The sequence below is a fragment of the Drosophila hydei genome, unplaced genomic scaffold, assembly GCF_003285905.1.
Source record: "Drosophila hydei strain 15085-1641.00,03,60 unplaced genomic scaffold, DhydRS2 tig00000413-arrow-arrow-pilon, whole genome shotgun sequence".
In the NCBI taxonomy this organism is placed as follows: domain Eukaryota; kingdom Metazoa; phylum Arthropoda; class Insecta; order Diptera; family Drosophilidae; genus Drosophila; species Drosophila hydei.
The window spans coordinates 209,001-222,654 of NW_022045725.1; the positions used below are offsets into that span (position 1 = coordinate 209,001).

General features: G+C 44.1%; 1 protein-coding gene across 3 annotated transcripts in view; it reads left to right on the forward strand.

Moving 5' to 3' along the window:
* The window catches only part of LOC111597234 (GAS2-like protein pickled eggs), a 70,711-nt gene that overhangs the window by 51,044 nt on the left and 6,013 nt on the right, over positions 1-13,654 (forward strand). For all 3 annotated transcript variants that reach the window (XM_030224212.1, XM_030224214.1, XM_030224213.1), the window contains 4 exons: positions 9,106-9,302; positions 9,982-10,100; positions 10,176-10,462; positions 13,508-13,615. In XM_030224212.1, the coding sequence (XP_030080072.1) occupies positions 9,106-9,302; positions 9,982-10,100; positions 10,176-10,462; positions 13,508-13,615 (711 nt within the window). The remainder of the gene's footprint in view (positions 1-9,105; positions 9,303-9,981; positions 10,101-10,175; positions 10,463-13,507; positions 13,616-13,654) is intronic.

A 13,654-nucleotide genomic window follows, 5' to 3' on the forward strand; every position in this document is an offset into this window, starting at 1 on the left:
GGAGGCCGAGGGTAGGCTCTCGTCGTTGCTCTGGAAGCCGACGCGGGGCGATTGGCCTCGATTGCGTTTGCCACATTTTTTAACAGCTTCACCCACATTCAAAATTCGTTTTGGCTTTGGCTTTTCGGAAAAGAGTAGAAAAAATCAAACATAATATCAGCAAAACGAAAAACCAGTTCACTTTGGCTTAGTTTTTGTTTCTTTTTTTTTTCATCTTTTTGGCGACGGCGGCGACTTTGTCTTGTTAGCTACGTATAGCAGAGCTAAGCTTAGTATATACTGTAGTATAGATACGTATCTGCCCATTCAGGTTGTATCTCAAAGAAACTGTATCTAGAGACACTTTGGAACACAATTCAGCTGCAAATGAATTTGAATATTTCCCAATCGAATGTTCTGTAAATTCTTATTATTATTGTCACTTTTACTATCATCGTGATCATTGTCTATGCGCTGGCATTGTCATTGCCACATCATTTTCAATTTCATAAGCATCGTTATTATCTCATCATCGTTATCATGTGCTTTATCGTTGCCCTTATCACTATGTCTTTCATTACCATCGTCATCGACTGTGGTTTCTTTAGCATCATTGACATTATTACTTTATCTTTATCAATATCAAAGTCAATGCCAGTATCGATATCACTATCATTGCTGTTGTTGCTTTTATCATTATTATTAGTATCATTATCATTATCACATTTTATTTTTTTTATTATCATTATTATTATTATATCATTACTCTTATTTGTACCAATATCATCATCAGTATTCTTATAATTAATTACCCCATATCAGTATCATTATTATTATTATTATTATCATTATCATTATCATTATCATCACTATCACTATCACTATCATTATCATTATCATTATCATTATCATTATCATTATCATTATCATTATCATTATCATTATCATTATCATTATCATTATCATTATCATTATCATTATCATTATCATTATCATTATCATTATCATGATCATTATCATTATCATTATCATTATCATTATCATGATCATGATCATGATCATGATCATTATCATTATCATTATCATTATCATTATTATGAGCATTATCATTATCATTCACATTAACATTAATCATCATCATTATTATTATCATTATCACTATCATCATTATCATTCACATTAACATTATAATTATCATTAGCATTACCTTCATCATCCAAAAACAAGCCAGAGACTCTAATCCCGTTACTGACTTACAAATGAATAATGAAAAGGCAGAAATGCTAGTCCCTAATGAAAAATAATTACGTTAGCTGTCACAGACGATGTGATAAGAAAATTCCTGCACATTGTTGGGGTTTTTCCTGAGCTGTGTGAAAAATGGTCCCACAGATCACTGACGGTGGCTCGGCTGCAGCTGAGAATTCCCACCAACTGCCAAGCTCGTATCAATTACCAATTGCATATCTGCAGTTATATTAGCTATGCCCACACACACACACACACACATACACACACATATCTATAGATGCTGACTATCGATCAGTGATCTCATCTCATCGGTCTTTTAGCCATGGTCGTTTCCCACACCTGAGCGAATGAACGAGCGATCGCTCAGCTAGCGAGTGAGAGCGGGCAACAAACTTTGGCAAACAAAACGCCTTCTATGGCATTATGGAAATACCGTTAGCATTTGCCAAAAACAAAGAAGACGAAAAAAAAAAACAAAACAAAAACAACTCCAATCAAATTCATAAGTTTCTATAACCAAGATCAAAAGTGGGCCCCGAGCAGGTGATCGGCGTAACCAACACACAAATGTCTAAGAGCAACTGTTGCTGCTGTAGTTGTTGTTGTTGTTGTTGCTGCAACAATCATTTGGCAGCGATCTATCATTGCCAACTGTCCAAAAGCCAAAAGAGCCAGACAGAGAGAGAGAGAGACAGAGAGAGAGAGAGAAAGAGAGACGACGGCTTGGCTACGCTAGTTAGTTGGCTACGAGGAAGTTGTCCATGAGAACCTTGAACCCCAAAAGACAAAAATCAGTTGCTGCTGCTGCTGCTGTTGTTGCTGTCGTCGCGGCCTTTGAAATATGATTTTGAATGGAACAGCGTGGACAGTTTTTGTATATTTTGATTGAGCTGATATATATATATGTATATATTCAGCTGTGTCTGTGTGGGCGTAGCTGGACAATCGGTGGCAAGTCCAATTCACTTCATTAGACTTGGCTTTTTCAGCTGCCACGCCCCTGCCTGCTGCCAACACAATGCGAATTTTGTTTTTTTTTTTCATTTCTTGTTATTTAATTTGATAGAAAAAATTGTTAAAGAAAAAAACGGTTGACGGCAAATCCGCTTAGGCGTTGGCCAAATCAACGGCCCACACAGACACATGTGCTTAGCTGCTGCTGTGTGTGTGTGTAGTCGGTAATACCTTGCGTGGCATGTGCAGGGTATTCTGAGTAGAGCACTTGTATTAGCTAGCACGCTAATACCCTGTACAAATAGACCAAAGAGTGCCTTCGATTTCAGCTAGCAGCTTGTAAGTCGGCTAAAAAGATAAGGTATATGTATTGATATATATACATAGATATACCCTAATATTCAGTTACATATATAAATACATATATTTAGAGATATATATATACGTTTGCAACTGTAAGTTAGGGTATTTCGCTTACGAGTTTTGGGCTAATTTGTTGTATTTTTTATATACCAAACTTTTTACTTTTGGTATTTTTATTTCAGTTGATTTGTGCGCCGTTTGTTTGTTTGTTTTTTTTTTTGCAATGTCATTTTGTATTATAATTTTTTTCGATTCGAACTTTTGGTTTTTTTTTTAGATATTTTTTGCAGCCGCTTTGCGGAAGCAAAAAGCTGTTATGGAACCATTACATGGTCTATGCTATATATATAGATATATGTGTACATGAGAGCTGCTTGCAATTGCCTTTTACCTAATGTTATTAACGTCATATTGACACACATTTGAGCCGAGAGGCAAAGAAATGAGCGAAAAAAAAAAAACTAAAAGGCAAAGCGAAAAATCTAAGCTAATTACGTGACAGTTGCCTCTGTCTACCTGTCTACGTGTCTGCCTTTCAGACAAGCCGCACCCACACCCTGCCACTGGCACTGGCACGGCAAGCAGCTCCTCGGCTTGCCCCATGGCTGTGGCGCGTGTGGCAACATCTTTTGCGCTTCCTTAACGGCTTTCGCTCTCTTTTACTTTTTTCCATCTTTTCTTTCCCTTTCGTGCTTCTTTTGTTTGTTGTATTTTTACCTGCGCACATTTGGCCGCATGTCACGTACGCGCGCTGTGTTGCATGCAGCTCACAGCTGCAGCATCGACTTGGCCCACATTGCATCAGAGTGTCAAGTCAAAGTCACGTTAATATTGCATCGACACCTGCCAAACGCCGCCAACCCCAACAGCCCTCCGCAGCGGGGCCGCTGACCCCATGAAAGGTGCAAGGCACAGCTCAACCCAACGCCAAGGCGAAGCAAGTTTCTCAAGCTTCTAGCGAAAAGAAGAGCGCACAGAATACCCCAACGTGGCCCAGATCTGACGAAAGATCCGAAGCAGATTTCATATTGAAAAAATGTTTATTTATCAATTACGTCAATGCGAAGCATAGATTACAGGTGTGAATGGTAATCTGCCAATGGACGTACGCTTTGTAGAGCTTGACTTCTTCGACTGTAGCCGTAAGCTGAGCTTTAGTTAAATTTGAGCTCGTATGATGGACAAGGCTTTTTTGGTGGGGGCATTGGATCTTCGTCCTCCGTGTCATCGCCCTTGTCATCCACTTTCTTCTGCCCGCCGTCTGCCTCGCCAGGGGTCTTTTCCTTCTCGTTGATCTCCTTCTCTTGCCTTTGCCCGAACGAAAACTTCGGCGGCTTTTGAATGCAATCGATTTTCACACCGATAACGGCAATGCCCGAATCGTCTTGCAGCAACAGCTGCGATTTTGTCAGTTTGTCAGTGGCATCGATGCCGTTGGCCGACATTGACAGCGTCTGTTCCAAGCGAGTGCTCTCCAAAAATCCAGATTCATTGAATGAGATGTTCTGCAACGCACATGGCGGCGGCTGTTGGCCAAATGGCTCTTCTTCGTCATCGGTTGGCGATATGTCCAAGTCCATGTCCGAGGACTCGTCACCCACGGTCGTACCGAGGGCCGTATCGATTCTTTCCAACTTGTCGTTTATGGTCGACAGTTCGTCGTTCAGCTTGTTGGCCTCCTTGCTGGTGCAGGGCTGCTCGAGTCTGCCGTGTATGGCGATCATGCGTGTCCGGAGCTGATGCTGAGCTACCCTCAGATCGGATTTGATTTTGTTCATACTGTTGATTAGGTTATTCCGGTCCAATTCCGATAGGATCTTAGCACCGTGTGGCGAATGGGGCCTGGTCCGGGTCTGCGGCTCCTCGCTGCGACGCTTCTCGGGTATTGGGGAGGGGGAGCTACCCCTCTCGATGGGCTTGTAGTCAAACGGTGAGTCGTTGCTCGACAAATGACGTTTGTTCACCTTACGTTCGACCTTGTCGGGAACCGTCGAAGTCTGAAGCTGCTGCTTAACGCTGGCATTGAGTGTCATGTTTTCCAGCGAGTCGCTAAGGGAAGAGCTCGATCCGGTCGATGGCGGCAAGTTCGGTTGAACATCCATGTCGGCAAGCTCCTTCGAATCGCCCTGGAACTTGACGAGCTTGCGTCGAATCTGGGCCAGCTCAACCTTCAGTCGCATGGCCAGCTCACTGCCGCAGGGCGCTTCGAGGCGCTTCTTTACAGTCGACATGCGACTGTTCAGATAGCTCTCCGTATTCTTTTTCTTGACGTGTCCATGGATCTGCATCGCCTGGACGTTCGCCTCGACTCCTGCGTGAAAGTGGCTTCCTGTGGGAAGCAGCTGCTGAATATTGGCCTCGCTCAGATTATACGAGAAGAGCTTTTTATTGCCAGCCTCGATAGCGGCAATGTTGCCCTTAGGCTTGCCCTTCCCTTTGCGCAGTGCCTCGTCTGGCGATGGCGATGGCGACGAGTCGGAGGTCCACTGCGATGCCTTGCTAGAATCGCTCTTCGTAAAATCAAAGGTCGACGAGGAATCGGACATTGATACGGATTTGTTACAGTCCAAATTTTTGGATTGCTCAAACTCCATAAACGCATTGGATCCGTCCAACGACACAGGCTTGGCCATTGGCAAATTGACGGAGATGCCAAGACAATTCGATGAAATCTCAGTCTTGCGACCTCTGGCCATTTCGACATCGTCCAACGGCTCCGATTCAGAGGAGACATCCGAGACCATCATGTTATTCTCGGGATGTTCCACGTTGACTGCGCTTGCCCTGTTCTCCAGATTGGCCGCCATGGGCGACCTGCGCCTCAGCGCCTTGGCACTGCTCTCAATGTTGGCTATCAGCTCAAGCTCGTTCGTCTTATTCGCTATGGCCTTGCGACGAAAGGGGACGTCGCGAATCAACGTATTGGAATCGGTGTCCATGAAATATGTGAATAGCTTATAGTTAGCCTTATAGTCGATATTACTCGGATTTGCTGGATCGATCAGCGGTATATTTTTCATTAGGGAATTGCGTGGATATTCCGGACCCTGTTTGAATGAATAGTTTGGCTTTAGCTTCATGTTCTTACGGCTAAAGCGTTTCTCTTCGGACATAATCTTAAACGGTTTCGGTTGCATGACGTAATCGAATGGAGACGGCGAGTCCAGTATGGAAGGATAGAGGCTACCTCGCAGTCTAGCCTCCCGCATCTTTCGCATTCGCCACTTGCGGCCGCAGTACTTGACGAAGCGCATCAGAAAGAGACCCGCCTTCACCTGGAGCTTGCGAGGCAGCAGGTAGGCCGCTGGCAATCGAATGCAATTGTGCATAAAGTACTCCATATACTGGCCAATCGGAAACTCTAGCTGACGCATTAGATCTGCATTCTGCGAGACCTCGTTGATGGTCATTAGAAGCGAGCTAACGGTCGGAAATTGATGAAAGTTGCGAATGGCTCGCGCTGCTCGCGACATTGATTGACCCTTTAATAATACTTCCGTATTCGGATTAGTCTTGAATGGATTCATTTTTGATGTTGACGGTTTTATCTTATCAAAATCGAAATTTAAGTCAAGAAAAAGACATTTGAACTCATTGGAAGACCAAATGAAAATCTAAATTTCACACTTACTTTCGAGCACGAGCTGAGTTTGGGAAAGCTTTCGTTTGAAAAGAAAGGAAATGGCATACGACATAAGAAGTTGTCAAAATGCTGCCATTTCTCGACTCGTATATCGATAGCCAGGCGAGCAGCTAGGATACTACGAACTTGTTCAACACTGGCTCACAAACTAGCATTGCTGAAAGTGTATCGTTTGAACTGAACTATAAAATGCCTCATCCAGCCATTGTGATCCATTGTGCTCTGGATCGCCTGATCGCCAAAGCTTAGCTCGATAACACAAGCAATTAGCTCATTCCCATAAGGCCATTCAAGTTCAGATTGAAATCGCCTGAAAAGGACTGGAATCCAGCTGCCCCAGTCGGGGATTTACCCGCGCTCATAGCTATTATGTGGCAACATTGTTCAACACTGGCCTAATCAAAACGTCAAGCACTGGCACGTGCTGCTCCATGACACAAGATTGTCAGATGAGATGTCATAATAACAATTTCCATGCGGCTCGTGTCGATGCCGACGTCGATGCTTTCGAAAGTGAAAATCTGATGCGGCTTAGTGGAGGCAACAACAACTGCAGCAGCAGCAGCAGCAGCAGCAGCACAGCGAGGCACAAGCACCACACACACTGAGCGCATCTATTTGAATTTTTGATTTCGTTGGTCTCGGCGCTAGCCGAAACCCAGATGAGCTACCTGCCAGAGATTTGCTGGCTGTGACTTCAGCTGAGTCAGCTGCAATAAATTTGAATTGTGCATTGGATTTGGTCTGCGCAAGGCCACATGCCCGACCGTGGGTAGCGCAGCGAAGATGCAGACAGACCTATTTAACGCCTCGAGCCATCAAAGTGCATCGTGGGCGTCTCTGTCTGTGCCTGTTGGCTGGTGCCTCTTGCTGGTTGCTGCTTTGCCTTTCGCGTTCCATGATAAGAGCGGCTAGACGCCGGCCCCAATACGACTAGCCAATGCTCTCGCCCCCTCTACCTAGTCAAGCATTAACGCTCAATTGTAGAAAAGTGCTGCCAATTTGCTGAAAATGTTTGACTATCCAGATTGATAGCTACCGAGTGCTGCCCATTTCTTCAAAACTAATTAGCCACACTAAAAGTTGTCGATGGACATCTAATGGAGGCATGTGAGGAAATGTCAAGTTCTTAAAAAGCTCTTAAATTACACATGATTTGCCAACTATAAATATATAGATATATACTTATATATATACTATCTACTATATGGAATTGCTCATCGCGAATGCATACTCATTTCATAAGCTATTCAAATTGTTTGACTGTGCCACGCCCACACGCCCACAGCTAGCGGCAGACGTCAGCAGCTGTCGTTGCTGACCTTAAATGGTCTTAGGGTATATATATATATATATATATATCTCCCCCTCTCTCTTTGTAATGAAACGGTGAAACAATAAACACCAAATAAAGCACTTTGAATGCAGTTTGTGGCGATAGCCATAAAAAATAAAAAAAAAAAAACAAAGAAAGATTTAAGAAAAGCAAAAATAAAAAATAAAAAATAAATAAATAATAAGCGATTCGAGAGAGATGGAAACATTGAAATTGTTAAAATATTAAATTATTACAAAAATGTGCATAAATGAATATGGAATGATGTATGTAAATGGAAATGGAATGGGAATGGGAATGGGAATGGGAATTGGAAGTGGAATGGGAAATGGTAATGGAAATGCATGACACGTCGTTTCCATTTGCCGCCTCTCGTCGTGCTGCAGCGGCGCCTTCAAATTGCATCCCAATTGTCTAGATGCTGCTTGCATCGATCGCATCATATCGCAGCGTCGCCGATCAGATTGCACTTCATTACTTTCGTAAGCGACGATGACATAAACATTCATTTGCTATACCCTGAATCCATTCAATGTGCCAATGCAGGATATGTTGCCTTGGCGTGGCAGATCCCATAGAGTACAAAGAGTCTTGACGATCTGGGCATAGCATACGATTCCAAGCGCTTAGCCTTGCATGCATATTAAAATCGGAAATCTCTATGATCTATATTTAATGGATAGACTAAGTTCAACAGTCTTTGCTCTAAGCATCTATCATATTATTCTCTTATCTATTTCGCGCCAAGAAGCTGCTTTCAGTCACATCGATTACTGCTTCCTTTCAGCCATGGAGAGTACACAAAAGACAGACAGAAGTAGACATGGCATATACCTTAAAGTATATTTAGAACTGAGTCGATCCAGCTCTCTGTCTATTTGTTTTCCTTTTTCGATATATTCTATCGATAAAAATCGATGAATCAGTTTGGAGAGCTTGAAGTTGCTTGGCTTTCTGCTTGTGGTTATTCACGATATTTTCAACAAGAAATTAGACTCCAGTTCAGCTCGTTCCATCTAGGTCCTATCCACAATGTAGCTAGACTAATTAGTAACCAAAAGTATCTGTGCCCATTCACAAATTGCGCTGTCCCCCTCTCTGCGCGCCTCGGTGTCTCTGTGTGTGCCCAAATGACTGATGAGTGACGAGTGTTTGCAATTGGAATTAGTTTGCCTCGCAGCAGCAGATTTTTCATTTTCATTTTCATTTTCATTTCTTTTCATTTGCTTTTCTAATTAATTATGCATAAGATTGCGGCGCCATCAATTCGAATGATGCAGCTCCTGTCGCGCGTATACCCTGTACTCGCCCAAGGGGCGCGGCATGGGGTGTAGTCGGCTGGCCCCGTTGGCTAGCTGCTGCGATCTTAGAACAAAAAAAAAAAGAAAGAAATCAACAAATTCTGCGCTAAATTCTTGAGACGCTTAAAAATAAACTTTGCTAGATTTTTGTCGCGCTTTAAAAAAAAACTAGAAGAGGAAAACATTTTTTTTTCGACTTTCACTTGCGAGCGACGCATTTCCCATTGTTGTTGTTGCTGCTCACTAATTTATTGTTGCGCTCTTTAATTTGTTTTCAGCACGCAAATTATGTGCGACAAGCAGCCGAGGACTATTTGGCACGACGACAGGCGCGCAACAAATCAATGACACGCTCCATGACTTCCGGCTTGGCCGGACCGATCCTTGCCCTGGGCAACGTGTATTATCTGCCCGCAGCCAAGAGCGGCACATTCTTTGCCCGCGACAATGTCTCCAACTTTATAACCTGGTGCAGGTGAGTCTCGCTGCCATTTTGGATCATATTTGGCTCCGTCTAGAGTTCAGTGATCAGCAATAGATTCTACTAAAGGTCAATGATCAGCCAGCAGAACATAATTTGTTGAGAACTCTCAGCTTTCATGACAATCTTAAGAGACTGTCGATCTTCGAAGATAATGATCACTCAACTAACTAACTGATCACCTATCACTGATCACGGATCACTGATAACTGATAAGTTCAAACTCATAAGTGTTGCTAGATCACTGAGCATGGATCATGATCACTGATCACTGCTTTCAGTTTTCGCAGTTTACTGATCAATGATCACTCATGATCAATGATCACTCATGACCACTGATCATGGCCCTTCGCCAACATATGTCTACTGCCAACTTCTTAATGCCAACTACTTGCTGATCACTACTAACTGATCACCGATCACTACTAACTGAGCAGTGCTCGCTCGATCACTACTGATCACTGATCACAGCTAACTACCCACAGATCAATACTAATTGATCACTGCTCACTGCCAACTTCTTACTGATCACCTCTAACTGCTAACTGATCAGCGATCCCTGATCATTGCCCAGCTCTCACTCTGCTAACTGATCACATACTACTGATTAACTGATTGACAGTTAAATCAATGGCAAGTGAAGCGCTCTGCTCAAACGATTTGTCATTTACAGAAAAAGCCTTAAAATCATCGAGTGCCTATTGTTCGAAACGGACGATCTGATCATGCGCAAGAACGAGAAGCATGTGATTCTCTGTCTGCTGGAGGTGGCCAGACGTGGCGCCAAGTTTGGTAAGTTTCACCAAAATCATGATCAAGGCTGATCAATAAATATATATGTATATGTGTGTATGTATCTATCGATAGGCATGCTAGCGCCGATGCTGGTGCAAATGGAGCGGCAAATCGATCGGGAAATCGCGGCCGATAACAAAGCCAACGGCGTCGGCTGTGGCACACAGACAAACAACGGCTGCTCAGAGAGCGGCACTCAAACGGAGGCGCCACCCATCGGCGACGAGTGTGTGGCCAACGAAGCGGATCTGTATGACAGCGACACAGAGAACGAGGATGAGAACGATAAGGACCCGATGCTGATGTACGGGCCCCAGCCACAGATCATAACCAACGATCTGAAGAGCCTCGACGAGATGGTAAGTGCAGATCGAATTCGCTAGCCCTAATTGCGACTACTGTTTACTGTCAGCTGGCAACTGGCTTTTCCATACGGTTTCCCTCGACTCCTCCAGACAGAGGTGTGTGTGTGTGTGGGTTCAGTGGGTCTATGTTTTCTCTTTTATATATTTTTTTAGTCGCCGCGGACCTCACGACTTTTTGTTATTGTTGTTTTCATAGCTACTCTTCTCATGTCCATTTTTAGCCACGGCTAAGTTTCCAGTTTCAAACTTGGGCAAAACAAATCAAAAGCAGCCAACAGCAGCTACCGCAACACAGAAAGACTATGCGAGTTGTCGAAACAAATGCAATGGATAATTGCTTTCGACGACTTTGCCGAAAAACGTATATGTACCTCTACCTAGCTATCCAAAAACAAATAATCTAGTACTTGCCCAGGCAAGTCGTGATCTCGGCTTCTCCCCAGAGCTTGAAACTCCAGCTGGATCAACTGGGTTCCATTAGCTCCACATAATACTGCTGCGAAATTCTCCAAATAGCATTTGTTCGAGCGAAGCTTGTGCTTGCAAAATGTCAATAGATATTCACAGTAAGCCAATCGATATTATCGTTTGTTGGGACCAAACCTTAGCACAAAGATCAAATTCTTTAAAGATCATATGTTTTTCATTAAAGAGTTTTATTAAATAAGTGAATCGAAAGGTGCGTATTTCGATTAACTTATATTCGATATTTATCGATTATTATGAAGCACTCTTATCTCAAAGCGAAATTTACTAAGGAGCACATGTTCCAATTTTGATCAAGTTTGTGCGTAAAAAGAACGATTGTCACATAAAAACAAGTAATCGATATGTATCGATTATTAAAAGAAATTATTATCAAGAAGAAAATATGTTTTACAGCATGCCTAAACAAGGCTGCAAACGATGTCTACTTCGAAATTCAATTCAGTTTGAGCTATAAGCGTAAACTTGAACCGATAAATTGATCGATTATGTTTACTATCAGAATACTGTAGCTGTATCATTAAGTATCTTCATAGAACCGCTATTATAATTCCCTAACAACTCTCTCCCTCTCTTTCTACCTAACGGTTCACTTATCGATACTTCCGCACTGATTGATTTATCGTTTATCGCTGGAAAAATATTCAAAGCATTTCACAGCATCGTCGATTGGCAACGCTTATGTCACGGCAGCTCAACATATTGTTAATTAATTTGACAAGATGTTCGAGGCGTTTCATTGCCGCCCCGTTCCATGCCCGTGCCCGTTCCGTTTCATATCGTTTCCATTTCGTTTCGCTAGCTGCAAGTCGCTTGTTGCCCGGTGGCGCCAGCTGTGCCAACAGCAATTACAACAATCGCCAATTGCCAATGGTAATTGCAAGTGTGACTGCCAGCAACATGCGACGACAGCAACATGCAGCAACAGCAACAGCAACAGCAACATGCAACAAGGATTGAGGAGTCAGTCAGAGCAGGCCAAGCCGGGCCAGACCAGGCCGGGCCAAGGCAAAATATCGGAAAACTAATGAAAAGCCAAAGCCAAAGCCAAAGCCAAACATTTCCTCACGCCGCCAGCGAGCATTGACAACAATGCCTGCCCAACTTCCCTCTCCTGCATCGACAGCTGCTCGATGGATGGATAAATCGTTGCGCATTTATTGGACGCAACATGGACATGAACGTGCTGCCAAAACATTGTCAGGCAAACACAGCAACGGCAACAACAACAACAACAACAACAACAACACAGTCTGCCCCGGCGGGCGGACATGCTCAATGGAACGAGCGCCTGTGTCGGATCTTGGCAGCGCGATCACTCAGCCAGCCAATCAATTTGTTTGCAGCGGCAGCAACAGCGGCAGCCAAATCAGCAAATAGCCTCAACAACTTGTCGAAAATCAAATGATGTGCCACCACGACAGCAGCAACAGCAACAGCAACAGCAACAGCAGCGGCAGCAACAGCAGCAACTGTTGCAAACCAGCCACGAATCATTTGTCGCTGCCGTTTGGCACGTCCGCGTCGTCAACATTGTTGTTGCTGTTGCTGTTGCTGTTGCTGTTTGTGTTTGCAATTTATGGCTTAGGCCAGGATCACAGCGCCAGCTAATCTTGCATGCGTCACAGTCACGCCGTGCCTCTTCCTCAAAGCCCGCCAGACCGACCGACCGCCCGCCCGCCCGTCCACTCCCCTCTCATCCAGTTTAGCTGCTCCTCATCTCCTCTCATCTGCAGCTTGCTCGCCTTGTCAATTGCGAATCTCTGCGCCTGGCAGATCATTTTGCTGGCTTATCGCCATTTGAGATTTATTGTGATGTCGTCTTGCCACAAGCTACGCCCAGACAGCCACATCCACATCCAAACCCTCTGCTGCCTCTGTTGCAGCAACGCATTTGCAGCTGTGGCACAGTTCCCAAAACAAAAACCAAAAACGGGCAATACAGAAATCTATGAGCCTCAGCTAACTAGCGAAGTTCAAAGGTGCAAATGCGTTTTGTCTGTTTCGCCAGCCTGAACTCGCAGGCCCCACCCCCGCTCAGCTTCTCCTGCTGCAGGCTGTGCCGCTTTTTATGGTACTCGGACTCGCAGCCCTGTCAAAGGCAGCCACAAGAGCACAGTAGCCAAGCAAAGCAAGCAAAGCGAAGCGCAGCTCCCTACAGACACGATACGTAGCAAAGCCAGTTGCATTTTGGTGCCCAAGTCTCTTGGCCTGGCCTAACCTGGTCTGGTCTGGTCTGGGCCAGGTCTTTGTCGTCGTCGTCGTCGTCGTCGCTGTTGTTGCTGTTGTCGCAGGCTTGGCTGTTCCGCTCATTTGTTTGATCATTTGTTCGGACAATGGCAGCGCGTGAATTTATGCAGTGAAAAGCGAAGTCCAAAGAGTCGTTTGTCGTTTGCTTCTCTTGAACTTATGCAATGGCCCAAGGGGTCAGCCCCAGGCTCAGCTCCCTGCACACAAACAAACTTTATACACAAATACCTACATGTTTATATATATATATATATATCTATCTATGGATACAATACTGTAGTTGACACAAATTTTTGCTTACAGGTCAGAGATTTGGTGGAGAAGTGCACATGCCCCTCACAATTTCCCATGGTGCGCGTATCCGAGGGCAAATATCGCATCGGCGACACCAAAGTCCTCATCTTTGTGCGGGTAAGTCCAAGCGGCAGCTGCAACTCAAATTTTATCTTT